Source organism: Sinohyriopsis cumingii, chromosome 4, assembly GCF_028554795.1.
Source record: "Sinohyriopsis cumingii isolate HCF-2022 chromosome 4, ASM2855479v2, whole genome shotgun sequence".
NCBI lineage: Eukaryota > Metazoa > Mollusca > Bivalvia > Unionida > Unionidae > Sinohyriopsis > Sinohyriopsis cumingii.
The window spans coordinates 112049082-112061297 of NC_142964.1; the positions used below are offsets into that span (position 1 = coordinate 112049082).

Here is a 12216-nt window from a genome sequence, read left to right on the forward strand (position 1 = left end):
CGCCTGACTCTTCTCTGTTATGGAGAAGGAAACAAAGGGAGCTAAATATAAACAGAATGGTTTATTCATCTTAATGTTTTAAATAACTTATCTCATAGTAAGGAAATTCTTTCCATTGATGTTAGCTTTTTAATTATTTTCTGTGGATAATTTTGCTGGGTAAAATATTTTAAAAATTCCTTTAGATCCACTGATCAGTTTTTTAAATTTCATGACACTGCTGTGGACACTAAGAGATGATTTATGCGATGCAAACAGTGGACTGACAAGCAGTTTCAACAGAGTACACGGACTGATTTATGCGAAGCAAACAGTGGACTGTCAAGCAGTTTCAAAATATTACACAGACTGATTTATGCGAAGCAAACAGTGGACTGTCAAGCAGTTTCAACAGAATACACAGACTGATTTATGCGAAGCAAACAGTGGACTGTCAAGCAGTTTCAAAATATTACACAGACTGATTTATGCGATGCAAACAGTGGACTGTCAAGCAGTTTCAAAATATTACACAGACTGATTTATGCGATGCAAACAGTGGACTGTCAAGCAGTTTCAAAATATTACACAGACTGATTTATGCGAAGCAAACAGTGGACTGACAAGCAGTTTCAACAGAGTACACAGACTGATTTATGCGAAGCAAACAGTGGACTGTCAAGCAGTTTCATCAGAGTACACAGACTGATTTATGCGAAGCAAACAGTGGACTGTCAAGCAGTTTCAAAATATTACACAGACTGATTTATGCGATGCAAACAGTGGACTGTCAAGCAGTTTCAACAGAGTACACAGACTGATTTATGCAAAGCAAACAGTGGACTGACAAGCAGTTTCAACAGAATACACAGACTGATTTATGCGAAGCAAACAGTGGACTGACAAGCAGTTTCAACAGAGTACACAGACTGATTTATGCAAAGCAAACAGTGGACTGACAAGCAGTTTCAACAGAATACACCGACTGCAGGAGCAGTCTAAGTTGTAGCAAAGTAATCTTTGATTTGAGTGTACTCTGTTGTCACATGTCTTGTAACAAATATAGCAGGAATAACGTAAAATAAATGTTTTGGTCGATAATCACAAGTCATGAACATGTACGCTTTGCATAGATTGTGTAGACAAAACAAATTTTAGTTTCTGAAGCAAGTCAGAACTTATACCTACGAACTGAATGCACTTAGCACACTTCAAAAGTCCACACAAATAAGCATGAAATCATTCAAATTATACTATAATTGAAATATTTATACAGCTTTTCTTTCATAACTGCTGGTGCAAGTCCTTCAATATCATTTCACAATATTTACAAGGTAAAGCCATCTGATTCATTCAAATACTCCGCCAAATATTAGGTCTATTGCAGCCTGCATGTCTCCATTGGTTGCCTGAAGGGCATGCCTTGCCATACCCTCATCCTCAATTCCCATTTTGCGCATCTGCTGAACCTGAGTCTGACCAAAGAAAAATAGAGCACAATCATTTATATTAGGTTACAGTGATTTTCAATCTGCAAAGCATACCCGGTATAACTTCTATTGGGTGGATTTATCAGTTTGTAATGCATACCTAATATGACTGATGTCAGGAGGATTTATCAGTATGTAATGCATACCTAATGTGACTGATACCATGGATATCAAGTGGATTGATCAGTAAGTAATGAAGATAGATATACATTGTCAGCAGCATACCGATTCATTCAGCTGATTGGACCATTTATGTTCCAGTACTTGGCGACAGTGAAAGATACAGAAGTTTAAAAATGTATTTCTCTCATGCGCGATTGAAGAAATTTATATCAGAATTATCTCATGAATACGAAACAAAAGTCATTGTGATTACACGCGTAAGACAATTGAGAAAGATTATGTCAGATCGTGAAAATAAAAGCGCTATCAGTGACCATAATGGTTGTGAAAGTGAAAGTAGTAAACGTCACTAACGGGGATTTTGAAAGTAAGAGTTATTTTAACAGCGAGCGTTTCAGCTCTGTCTGAGGTAACGGTTTGTGAAAATGAAAACAATGATAAAGTCACTATTGATTGTAAAAGTGTGAACACCAAATAATAGCATGATTATAATCTTTATTCTGATTCAGATTTAATTTAATTCTGATAACAATATATATTTTAATTATGAAGTACTTTTATTTTATTTTATAAAATTGTCATTATTATGCAGTTTTGTTTTCAGTAGGATTGTCATTATTTTGAGTACCATTTATCCCATCAACTTATAAAATCAGCTATATAATTATAACTTTAAGTACCATTTACCCCATCAAGTTATAAAATCTAACTGATTTTCACAATTTTGAGTAACATTATCCCCATCAAATTCGATAATCAATAAAGAATAAGATTTTTAATTTTCTTCTGATATTAATATTTATTCTGATAATAATATTTATTCTTATAATAATATTTATTCTTATTATAATATTATTCGGATTATAAGATTTATTCGGATTATAATATTTATTCGGATTATAAGATTTATTCGGATTCAGATTTATTTTTATTCAGATTTAGATCAATTTTTCAATTTATATTCTAATATTTATTATTAAATTTCTGTCTATAGTAGGATTTTTACAATTTTGAGTATCATTAACCCCATCAAATTATAAAATCTGACTGCCTTAAATTTGTCAAGGCTTAGTATCAATAACCTAAACTCTGGGCGAGAATCGGCAAAATATAAATTCTGTTATAATATATTTCTTTATTGCTTCATAAAGTCAAGGGTGAAATTATTAGTATGTAATTTTTTATTTTGTCTGTTTTCGATGAATTTTTTTAATATTATGTATATTACCATATTACCATTTACTCCATCAATTTGATGAAATAGTTTGATAATCTGATTTAATTTGGGTAATATACTCGTCAAATCTGCGAAATCATATTAATAACCATAAAATTATTATAAAATCAAAGATACAATCATTGAATATAAAATTGTTAATGAACTTGACTCATAATCTGATTTAATTTTGTAATATACCCATCAATGTGATGAAATTGTTTGATAATCTGAACAATTATTGGTAATATACCTATCATTGTGATGAAATTCGATGTTATTCTGACTCAGACTCAATGATTTTATCATTGATATTCAATTTTATTCTGCTTTGACGTTGTCAAAGGAATTAGTTATTTTTTAAGCTGATCAAATTTGATACACGAATGTGCATAATTAAGAACCTGATCTCTACCGCGCATAATCGTAATATGTTCTCGCTCCAGCTCATTTAGCTGTTCCTGTGTTAATAAAAATTCTTCATCGGTGTATTCATCAATAATTATATTAACACTATATTTTTCTGTCTTGACTTTGTCAATGGTGGATAGCATCAATATTGTTCTGATGGTACCTTCAAGTACATCTTTGGTGTATATAAAGACGCTCATGTGTTGATAGATTATATAATACCCCTTGGTTACATCAAGCAATACTTGTTTGTGAGTTCGTAGACTCAGAAACAGATTTTACAAAATCCTGTTGGAACATGAAGATCTAGGATCTTACATAGAGATTTGTATTCAAAACTTAATTTGCAAATTAAGCAAGTGTCCGGGCTGGTTAGTAAGTTTGAAATATATCCTTGATAATAGCGAATTATGACAACGCAGATAAACCGGACTGATAGGTTTTTGTACAATCAAAAAGGCACTTGAGGTTTAAATGTATATAAAATATATTATTACTGCGCCTGCCTGGATTTTTCAAAGATCAACTTGATAGTTGAAAATCGATAACATCACATGTAAGATTTACTGCGATCGTTGATGTTATCATTACAATTCCTGGTGAATATGCCTACCGCCGCCGTACGGATCATTGTTGTACTTGCGAATAACGAGTTTCGGCTATTTTGCTCCATGACTCGCATGACTCGACGATTTGTGGAAAATATTCATTGATTAGATCGCTGACTGATTTTTCCATTTCGGCAGTGTTAAATATTGGGAACACAAAGTTTGGAATATCTGCTTCAGTTATTTTATAATGATTGAGACATAACTGTTTAAGGGTTATCGGTTCAGAGTATCGAGTGCCAACCAAACCTTTATTAATATCTTCATCACCTTGGCAAATACTGTTTCAACAACAATTGTATTAACAAATTCCAGATCTGATTCAACTTGGTTTAGATGTTGTATTATTTCGATGATCCGTTGTTTTATATCATCATGATTGTACTGAGATAGAAGAAGAAGAAAAAAACAGGTTTCGCAGATCTAAAAGTGATTAAGAGTGTTCAGACTTAATATTTATGGAAAAAGTTCTATCAATATCTCCTTCGTCGAAAATTGATTTTTTCCTTCATCATCAAATTTATAAACTGTCCATCCTAATTTAGGAAGCCTCATACCATCAAACGTAATAAAATAGCCCTTCTAACTACGAGATTTCCAAAGATAATATGTTCGATATTCTGGAAGTTTTATAAATATTTTTTGTCCATTGAGAATTCATTGTGTTGTGTTCTAACGGTCCTTGATATTTTGGCAGAACCTGAGGCCATCCTAGCACGCTTCTGATCGATGATATATATATATATATATATATATATATATATATATATATATATATATATATATATATATATATATATATATATCGACGGCGTAATCTGGAGTCGATATTTCTATCCCGGCTGATAACGTTAGTCCGTGAACAGCGATATTTATTTTGGATTCTTGTTCTGTGGTTGCTTTGATTCTGCGTTGGAACTCATCATTGATCTGTTCGATTTGATAATTAGTCACAACTTGCCAATCTGGGGTTCCATATTGTTTATTTTTATACGAAAATACAAGTGAATTGTTTGCTTGTAATACACCAAATGATTGTGATCTAATATTTGGCCAAATATAATATACTCGTAATTGTGCTAGTGATATATCTTTCGCTAGAATCGCAGTTGGAAAGTTAACGCTGATTGGTTGAGCTTGCTTATATCATCGTGGTTTTTGAAGGAGTTAAATTAGCAATGGTCTATTGTAGTAATTCGTTCAACGTTGACATTATTATTATTTGTTAAATCCTGATTCTAAATCCCGATTATCTAAACCGGACGCAGATTCTAACACAGTCATCAACCCTTCGTAAATTTTAATCATTTTTGGTAACTCATTATCTGTTATTATTCCATCGCTAAGGCCTGATGAAATCAACGAAGATAATTTAGAGTATGCCTGCGTCGCTGCATTGAGTTTTACTGTGTGTTTTTTGCATTTGTACACGTACATCTTATTTACAATGATATTAAAAACGCCAGCAATAATTGTTGCAGCTGAAACACAAGAAGTTGTAACTAATGGTGATATCATTGTTATTGTTGAAAGCAATACGCCGGTTACAGCGATAATAGCGGTCGCCGAATACACAATTATGTCATCGACACCTACACGTATGCGATATTTTTTACTTTTACTGTATACCCATCAAGGATATTTTTTAGTTTGGTTTGCCACTCACATGCTTGATGGTATCTAAAACGCTGAACGTTGATTGGAAGGATCATTATATTTTAAGTAGGTGGTACTTTAGCGACTAATTCAAGATACCAACAGCACAACACTGGGTTGCCTTTTTCTTCAGGTTCCACCACGAATGTTCCCTCGTCGTTTTGGTCAAACATAACTAACACACATCCAGTAAACTCGTCAAATGGATAACGCCTTGGTATTATGGTGGATATCGTAAATGTTGTAACACCAAGTACTAAGAATATGTATAACCCGGTAACCTAATCGTGATGTTTAATGATTTATTAAGCGGTGTCCATAATGTTGATCCAGATGCTACCGTATATACTACACTGTCGGTAAATTTTTTATGTATCGATGCCTGATGTACTCCCAAAATAATTCATTAAGGATTTTATTTATGTCGCTACGAAAATTTGAAAACGGAAGTACGTGATTAGAACATTCAGATCCAAATGTTGTTATTCCATCATTAATTGAAATTAACGAGTTTATCATCAGAATGTTGCTATCATCGCTGTACTTCTTCGTTGCAGCGTCATCACTTGATTCTGGTTCTCCAAGACCAGTAATATTATTATTAGTCATATTGAGAGAACCAGCCATTGTATCACCTGCGGTTTATAAACGATCATTAATCTCACTCCAGATTGTGTTGTTGTTGCTGTCTACATGTCTTTTTGTTACCACATCATCGTCTGAATTTGGTTCTCTCACATGAATAATTGTATTTGTATTCATATTGATATCGCCATACATAATATCTCCAATTCTTCTGATACATCCAGCAATTTATCCCATGACTGAAACAATCGATTCCTCCGGTTTTTTAAAATAAATTGTACAGTTTTTAGTAAACACCACTAAGTTATCTTCGGTTGCATCTGGAACCCACATGATAATATCTATCAACGGGGTATTACTCGTCTTTAATCGTCCTTGTTTGTCTTGGAAAACAACAACTTCATTTTGGTCCACATTTCAAGACTAAAAAACATTAGAGAGTTCATCCTTTACATCGTCTTGTGTTGCATATTTAGATAAATCGCCTTGCTGAGTTTTACTCTGAGTAATACTGAGAGAAGATCTTCCGTAAATATCTACCACTATACTTTAAGATCTGTTTAAAACGACGGTGGACGGTTATACCGTCTACTTGTATACTCGTGCATGACTTCATGAGTTGGTATTGTTGATGATGACACAGAGTCGAGTACAGCAATTACTTCACGGCCACATATTGACAGATCGGTTATTGACTGTGTTGGTAATGTTGAATACCAGACGGGAGTACATTTTACTGTGCCTACCTATTTTAAAAATTGTTTTGGTGGCGCCAACCCATATGAATAAAAAAAAAAACAACTCCACGTGGATCAATCGCGTAAGCCACCCAATGGGTACCTGGACCAGACCTTCGATCAAGATTAATGATACCGGTTTCAACACGGTTGGTTGTTGTTTGGTAATTGATCACGCTTAAAAACACAGCTGAAGTACTTTATGTTTAATTTTGTTTTAGCAACATCGATTAAATCGAAACTGGAGAGAGAAAGGAGACGATTTGCGTCTTACGAAGTGTCCCGGGAAGTCACATCCCTTTTCCTTACCCCGAATGGGGAGGGGGTAGTCTTAGATCTTTTACCTTCTTTTGGGGGGGGGGGTAATTCCGTGACCTGTTGACCAGCAGCAGTTTCAACAGCACCAAGTGCAGTGCTCTTGCAACTGCCTAGGCTTCAGCGGATATTAACGCTGGTATAGCTGCGAGAAGTGGAAATATACCACCCGTCTTAACTACGTCTTTAATAGCGCCTGCAGAAAGATCAAATCTGACACCGGTTTTTGATTCTTTAACTTTATTGAAGCGTTTAAGTTGACTTTCAGTCAGTGATATTTTATTTTGACCACCCGTGATTTGATCCTTTTTTAGTGTTATTTTGTTCCACAGTTCTCTTTTGATGTTGACTTGTAGTTTTTGTAATCTGACCAGGAATCAGACTGACACTAACGCGATGATTTGACATTATACTATCATGAGCGATTTAATTACATGTTTTCCACTGGGGAATCAAAAACTCTCATTCGTCCATCAACACCTTCAAGTAACATTGTTTTGTCTGAGAGTATGAAAGCAATTGCTCTATAACCACCAGCGGGCAGTCGAGCTACACGAGCTCGGAAGTGTATATCAACGACTAATTGCCTGAATAAATCTAAATGCTCCAACGGAAAGTAATAGATCGGATACAGCGTTGTGAAATCACCCTGAGATATCTGCAAACCAGAATCAACATTCTGATCACACACCTTAAATGTAATCAACCGATAATAAGCACGTGCAACATGATTATTCTCAAACTTCAGCAACACTTCAAAATGTTCTTGACGTCCATTTATCCTCAATGTAACTTCCCTAACTCCTAGCGTATTAAAAACCATTGGATTTCGTTCCTGCGATTCTACTCTTGTATTTTCCTGAAGTGCGACGAATATATGTCGTGGTGCTGACACTCCCTGCTGTGATGCTATCTCTGCCATGTTAATAAACCAGCAGCATTACTTCGAATAATGTCTGTGGTCATCATCAACCATGATAACATTGATTTACCACCTTGATCCATGAAAGACAGTAACCGATATACTTCGGCAAGTGATTAAGTTTTTACTGGTATGCACAACGACAGTTTTGTTAGTGTTACTTTACGAGCACTAACAGCAGCATCACGCCATATTGCAAAACTGTCAGTTGCTTTTCTAACATGTACCAAGGTCTTTTTCGTTCCAAATATGATTTTTCTAACATTTCTACAAAATCCAAATATATGCGATAGTGGAATCACACATAAGAAATTTCATCGCCCTTTAACAACATTCGACGTGATGCGAATCCCAAGTTGAAGTTTTCATTCATTGATGCAACTTCAGTTTCAGCTGCATTTAGTGTTACGTTTTCTGTTTTCTGGATGATCAGTTATATCCTTTGCAAACATCATTGATGGACCAGCTGATCTCAGTAATCGTCGCTGTATCTTGCAAGGCCAACCATAACCAACATGTGGACAAACACAAATACTGCAAGCAAGAACGAGTTCGTAAAAAAAAAAAAACCCCAAAAAACCACTGTGGATTCCCATCAGCTTTGTACACACAGTGTCTCTAATTCAAAATTCAAAGCAGGTAGAGCTGACATCGGATTATATTGAAAGCACGAACTCGCGGGAAGTGAGTGTTTCTGAATTAAATGTTGACCAAATTTATCAATAATACAGGCAGAGACATCTCCAATACAAACAGGAACAAAATAACTAGAAGCTCCTGTTCCTGGCATCAATTTTGAACAAACACTCAGTTAACAAACAGACATCACTGCATCATATTCCGACAAAGACTATGAAAGAGCCACATGCTATTCTACAAGAAATCCTATTTGGAAAAAAAAGACGGCATGCATTTTATCATCCGTAACATCGACAACAACATGAAACATTCTTCAGGGAAAAAAATCAGAGCTCTGGGTCGACTGTGGCGCTTGGGCTAAGTGCAACTCATCATCCACAACATTTACTGAAAGAAATGGCACTCTCTTGATGATTGTTAAACGTCAGGATGTGTAATGCGTCGAGAGAAACGACAACAAAAGCTTGTCTACGAGCCACTACAACCCTAACCATCAGCAAACGAGCTTATACACGTTCACATAATGAAAACAGCTTACAACACGTATTCGTGACCCTTTACACCGAATAACAGATCACAGACATTACAAGGTGCCGCTGTGTTCAAGGCGGTAGTCTTATTGGAATGGACAAGACCTACAACCTCTTTGATTTTCATATGGCTCCGACAGTATTCAAAGATCTGTCAGTTTAAATGAGATCTACAGATGACCATACGATTGTGTTCGACCCAACTTTGCTCCATACCAACCACAGCACCAAGACGTATTCTGCATCTCTCCACGATGTCGCTGACAACTGGACTAATAGCCAACTCGAGTTATTGACAATCGGCACATGTGAGGCATTCAGAACTGCTATAAAGCGCAGTTTGCCTGAGAGCACACGCGTTCTTTGTACTCGCAATCTAAAGCAGACCGCAAACAGACACATGGAATATATAGTTGGGTTAACGTTAAAATATCGCCAGGAAGTGCTTGATTTAGTGTAATGGTATTATACAGACGTTTACACCCACAAAGAATGACTCAACCACTTGTGTTCCCTCAACGATGACCAAGACTCGCATGCCAGCGAAAGGAATTTCCGCACCTGCTTTGACTAAAGATAGTATCCAATGCTTAAAGAGCACGTCATTGACCCGGTCAACAACGGCAAAATTATAAATACATGGGCAAACAACAACTCTGAGAGTACCAATCACATTCTAAAACCGGCCACAAAGTAGAAGCTAGCTCATTTACCAAAGCTTGTAAAACTGCTTCAGCACTTATTGATCAGAGAGCAGGTAGGGCAATGCCGTTCTCTGTGAAACATGGGCATTTATCACCCCAGTGAAAGATGTTTACACCACCTTGTTGACATTGATCACCGGGCCAGAATAACGAAGAATAACAGGCGAAGAAAATAAGATTTGTAACTGACTGCGGTAAAGACCACTTGCATATGATTTACTCATTAGATAGCAGAAAAACTGCAACCAGAACTCCTTCTGCAGGCCGAAAACCTAACCAAACCAGAAGAAAGCAGACAGAAGAGTCCAGAACACCATGAAAAACGCCAAGTGCGAAACGCAAACTTTAAAGTGCAGTCCATATAAGGTAGTTTTATAGCCACACCTAGCGCCAACTGTCGTCACATAATACTCTAATAAATGTAAGGGAATACTGGACAAAATATCAACAAAATTTGCTACATAGACACTCGTAAAACAAAAACAGTATATAAAAAACACATCAATACTATTAATAACAACGTCTGAAGAAAAGAAAAGAAAATTGTTTAAAAAAGACAAGAATGAAAAGGACAAGAACGAGACAATATTTTACACACCGTTTCTAGTCACTCAGTTTTCAATTTAAAAATGTATACCTTTTTAAAAGAAATCGACAAAAATGAAGACTTAAGAAGCATATTTCGCACCCGTTCTTACTTTAGTTTTAGAAGCCACGTTCAAGCTTCGAAAAGATACATTTGCACCGATGAAAATGATGATAACGAAAACCTTTTATAATACTTGTTTTTATAAAAATGTCGGGAAAACGGTTTTGTTGCACCTTTTAGCGGCCGAAATTAGATTTCGGTTACGATATTATCTTTTCGCACCAGTTGTGGAAAGTACCTTTCTTATTAAACATTATCAACCTTGCGTAAAGCTAAAAGTTAATGTAATCATTTCAAGGCAACTTTTCTCGTCTTGGCCTGCTTTAAGTTTTCGTAACTTTTTGTAAGTGTCGGTAACTTTCTGTAAGTTTTCGTAACTTTTCGCAACTTTTCGCACATTTGGCTCTTTGTTCATACCCATACCCAGATGTACTTATTCCGGTAACTGTGTTTATTCCGGTTAGTCTAGTAGACTAGCCACACCTAAATTTTCGTCAGGCATTTGACTAATTCCTGAAAATGGGGAAATTAAATATGTTTGAAATAACTCTTAGTAACCCTCAGGGAGTTTACTTTGCAGGGCAAACTTTGCAGGGACACGTGACAGTGGAGCTGAATGAAGCCATGAAAATGAGAGGTAAGCAAAACCACACAAACAGTATACCGCAACGGAAATCACCATATAACACATTAGTTTCCACAGAATCAAGTGCCTGTGACGGAAATGTAAGGCGTATCACATGCACAGGGACTCGTATCGTTGCTTAAAATTGACCTGTGATACATGTACTATATGGCCTATTCTGCGCAACGATACGTCATTTCTGTAAACAATGTGTCACGTGCTATTTTGGGTCAAAAATCCATTTTGTATCCAGAAAGAACAATCGTACATTAATTAAGAAAAGTGATATTTATAAAGTGTACAAAATATCCCACATTTAGACTCGAAATGCACATAAAAATGTGATTTTATAAATGGCAACGTGAAGACCCACTCCATGACCTTCTCTTGAACCTGTAGAATCATATAAACAAATACATTATATAAAAGATGGAAATGTGTACCTTAAAACAAAACTGTATTTTAATCCAAGTTTCCAATTTTGAAAGAAGTTGTCCCACATGTACAAAATCGTCTGCTACCCAGCGTATCTACTTGTTCCTAGAACATAAATTATCAACAAGTTCACCTGGTGTATAGTCTGTTTCTAACTTCTGTAGCAATTTTTCCCCATCATGAAAGATGCTGTAATCACATTACATCCTATTAATTGTTGTTTCTCTTCCACGTAATAGCTTATTTTTCATAAAATGTTGAACATTACTAACTTTTTTACAAGATCGGTTTAGTTTGCTTAATATTATATATAGCTATAAACTTGACCGAATTACTCAAATGAACTGCTGACAGAAAAAGTCCAAAGTAATATATTTCATTTCCATAGCCCGATGGATAAACATTACATCTTTTCAAAGCTTTGCACAGAATAGACCAACATATCGCGAGTCAGGAAAACAGTGGTGGTGGTATCCTCTGTGTCCAAAGTTAATATTATTTTGAACAGAATATTCTGGTGACAATTACATCTTTTCAGATGGTAAGCATTGCTGTATTTTATTTTTTTCAATCGCTCGAATTCGGTATGCGT

The 12216-nt window shown here is 35.6% G+C and overlaps 1 protein-coding gene across 2 annotated transcripts in view; it reads left to right on the forward strand.

Moving 5' to 3' along the window:
* The first annotated feature begins 11033 nt into the window (after positions 1–11033).
* The window catches only part of LOC149801904 (arrestin domain-containing protein 17-like), a 42743-nt gene continuing 41560 nt past the window's right edge, over positions 11034–12216 (forward strand). The window contains exon 1 of one of the 2 annotated variants that reach the window (XM_089956287.1): positions 11034–11201. In XM_089956287.1, the coding sequence (XP_089812413.1) occupies positions 11084–11201 (118 nt within the window). In that variant the 5' untranslated portion in view covers positions 11034–11083. The remainder of the gene's footprint in view (positions 11202–12216) is intronic. The other variant, XM_089956288.1, reaches the window with a different exon arrangement.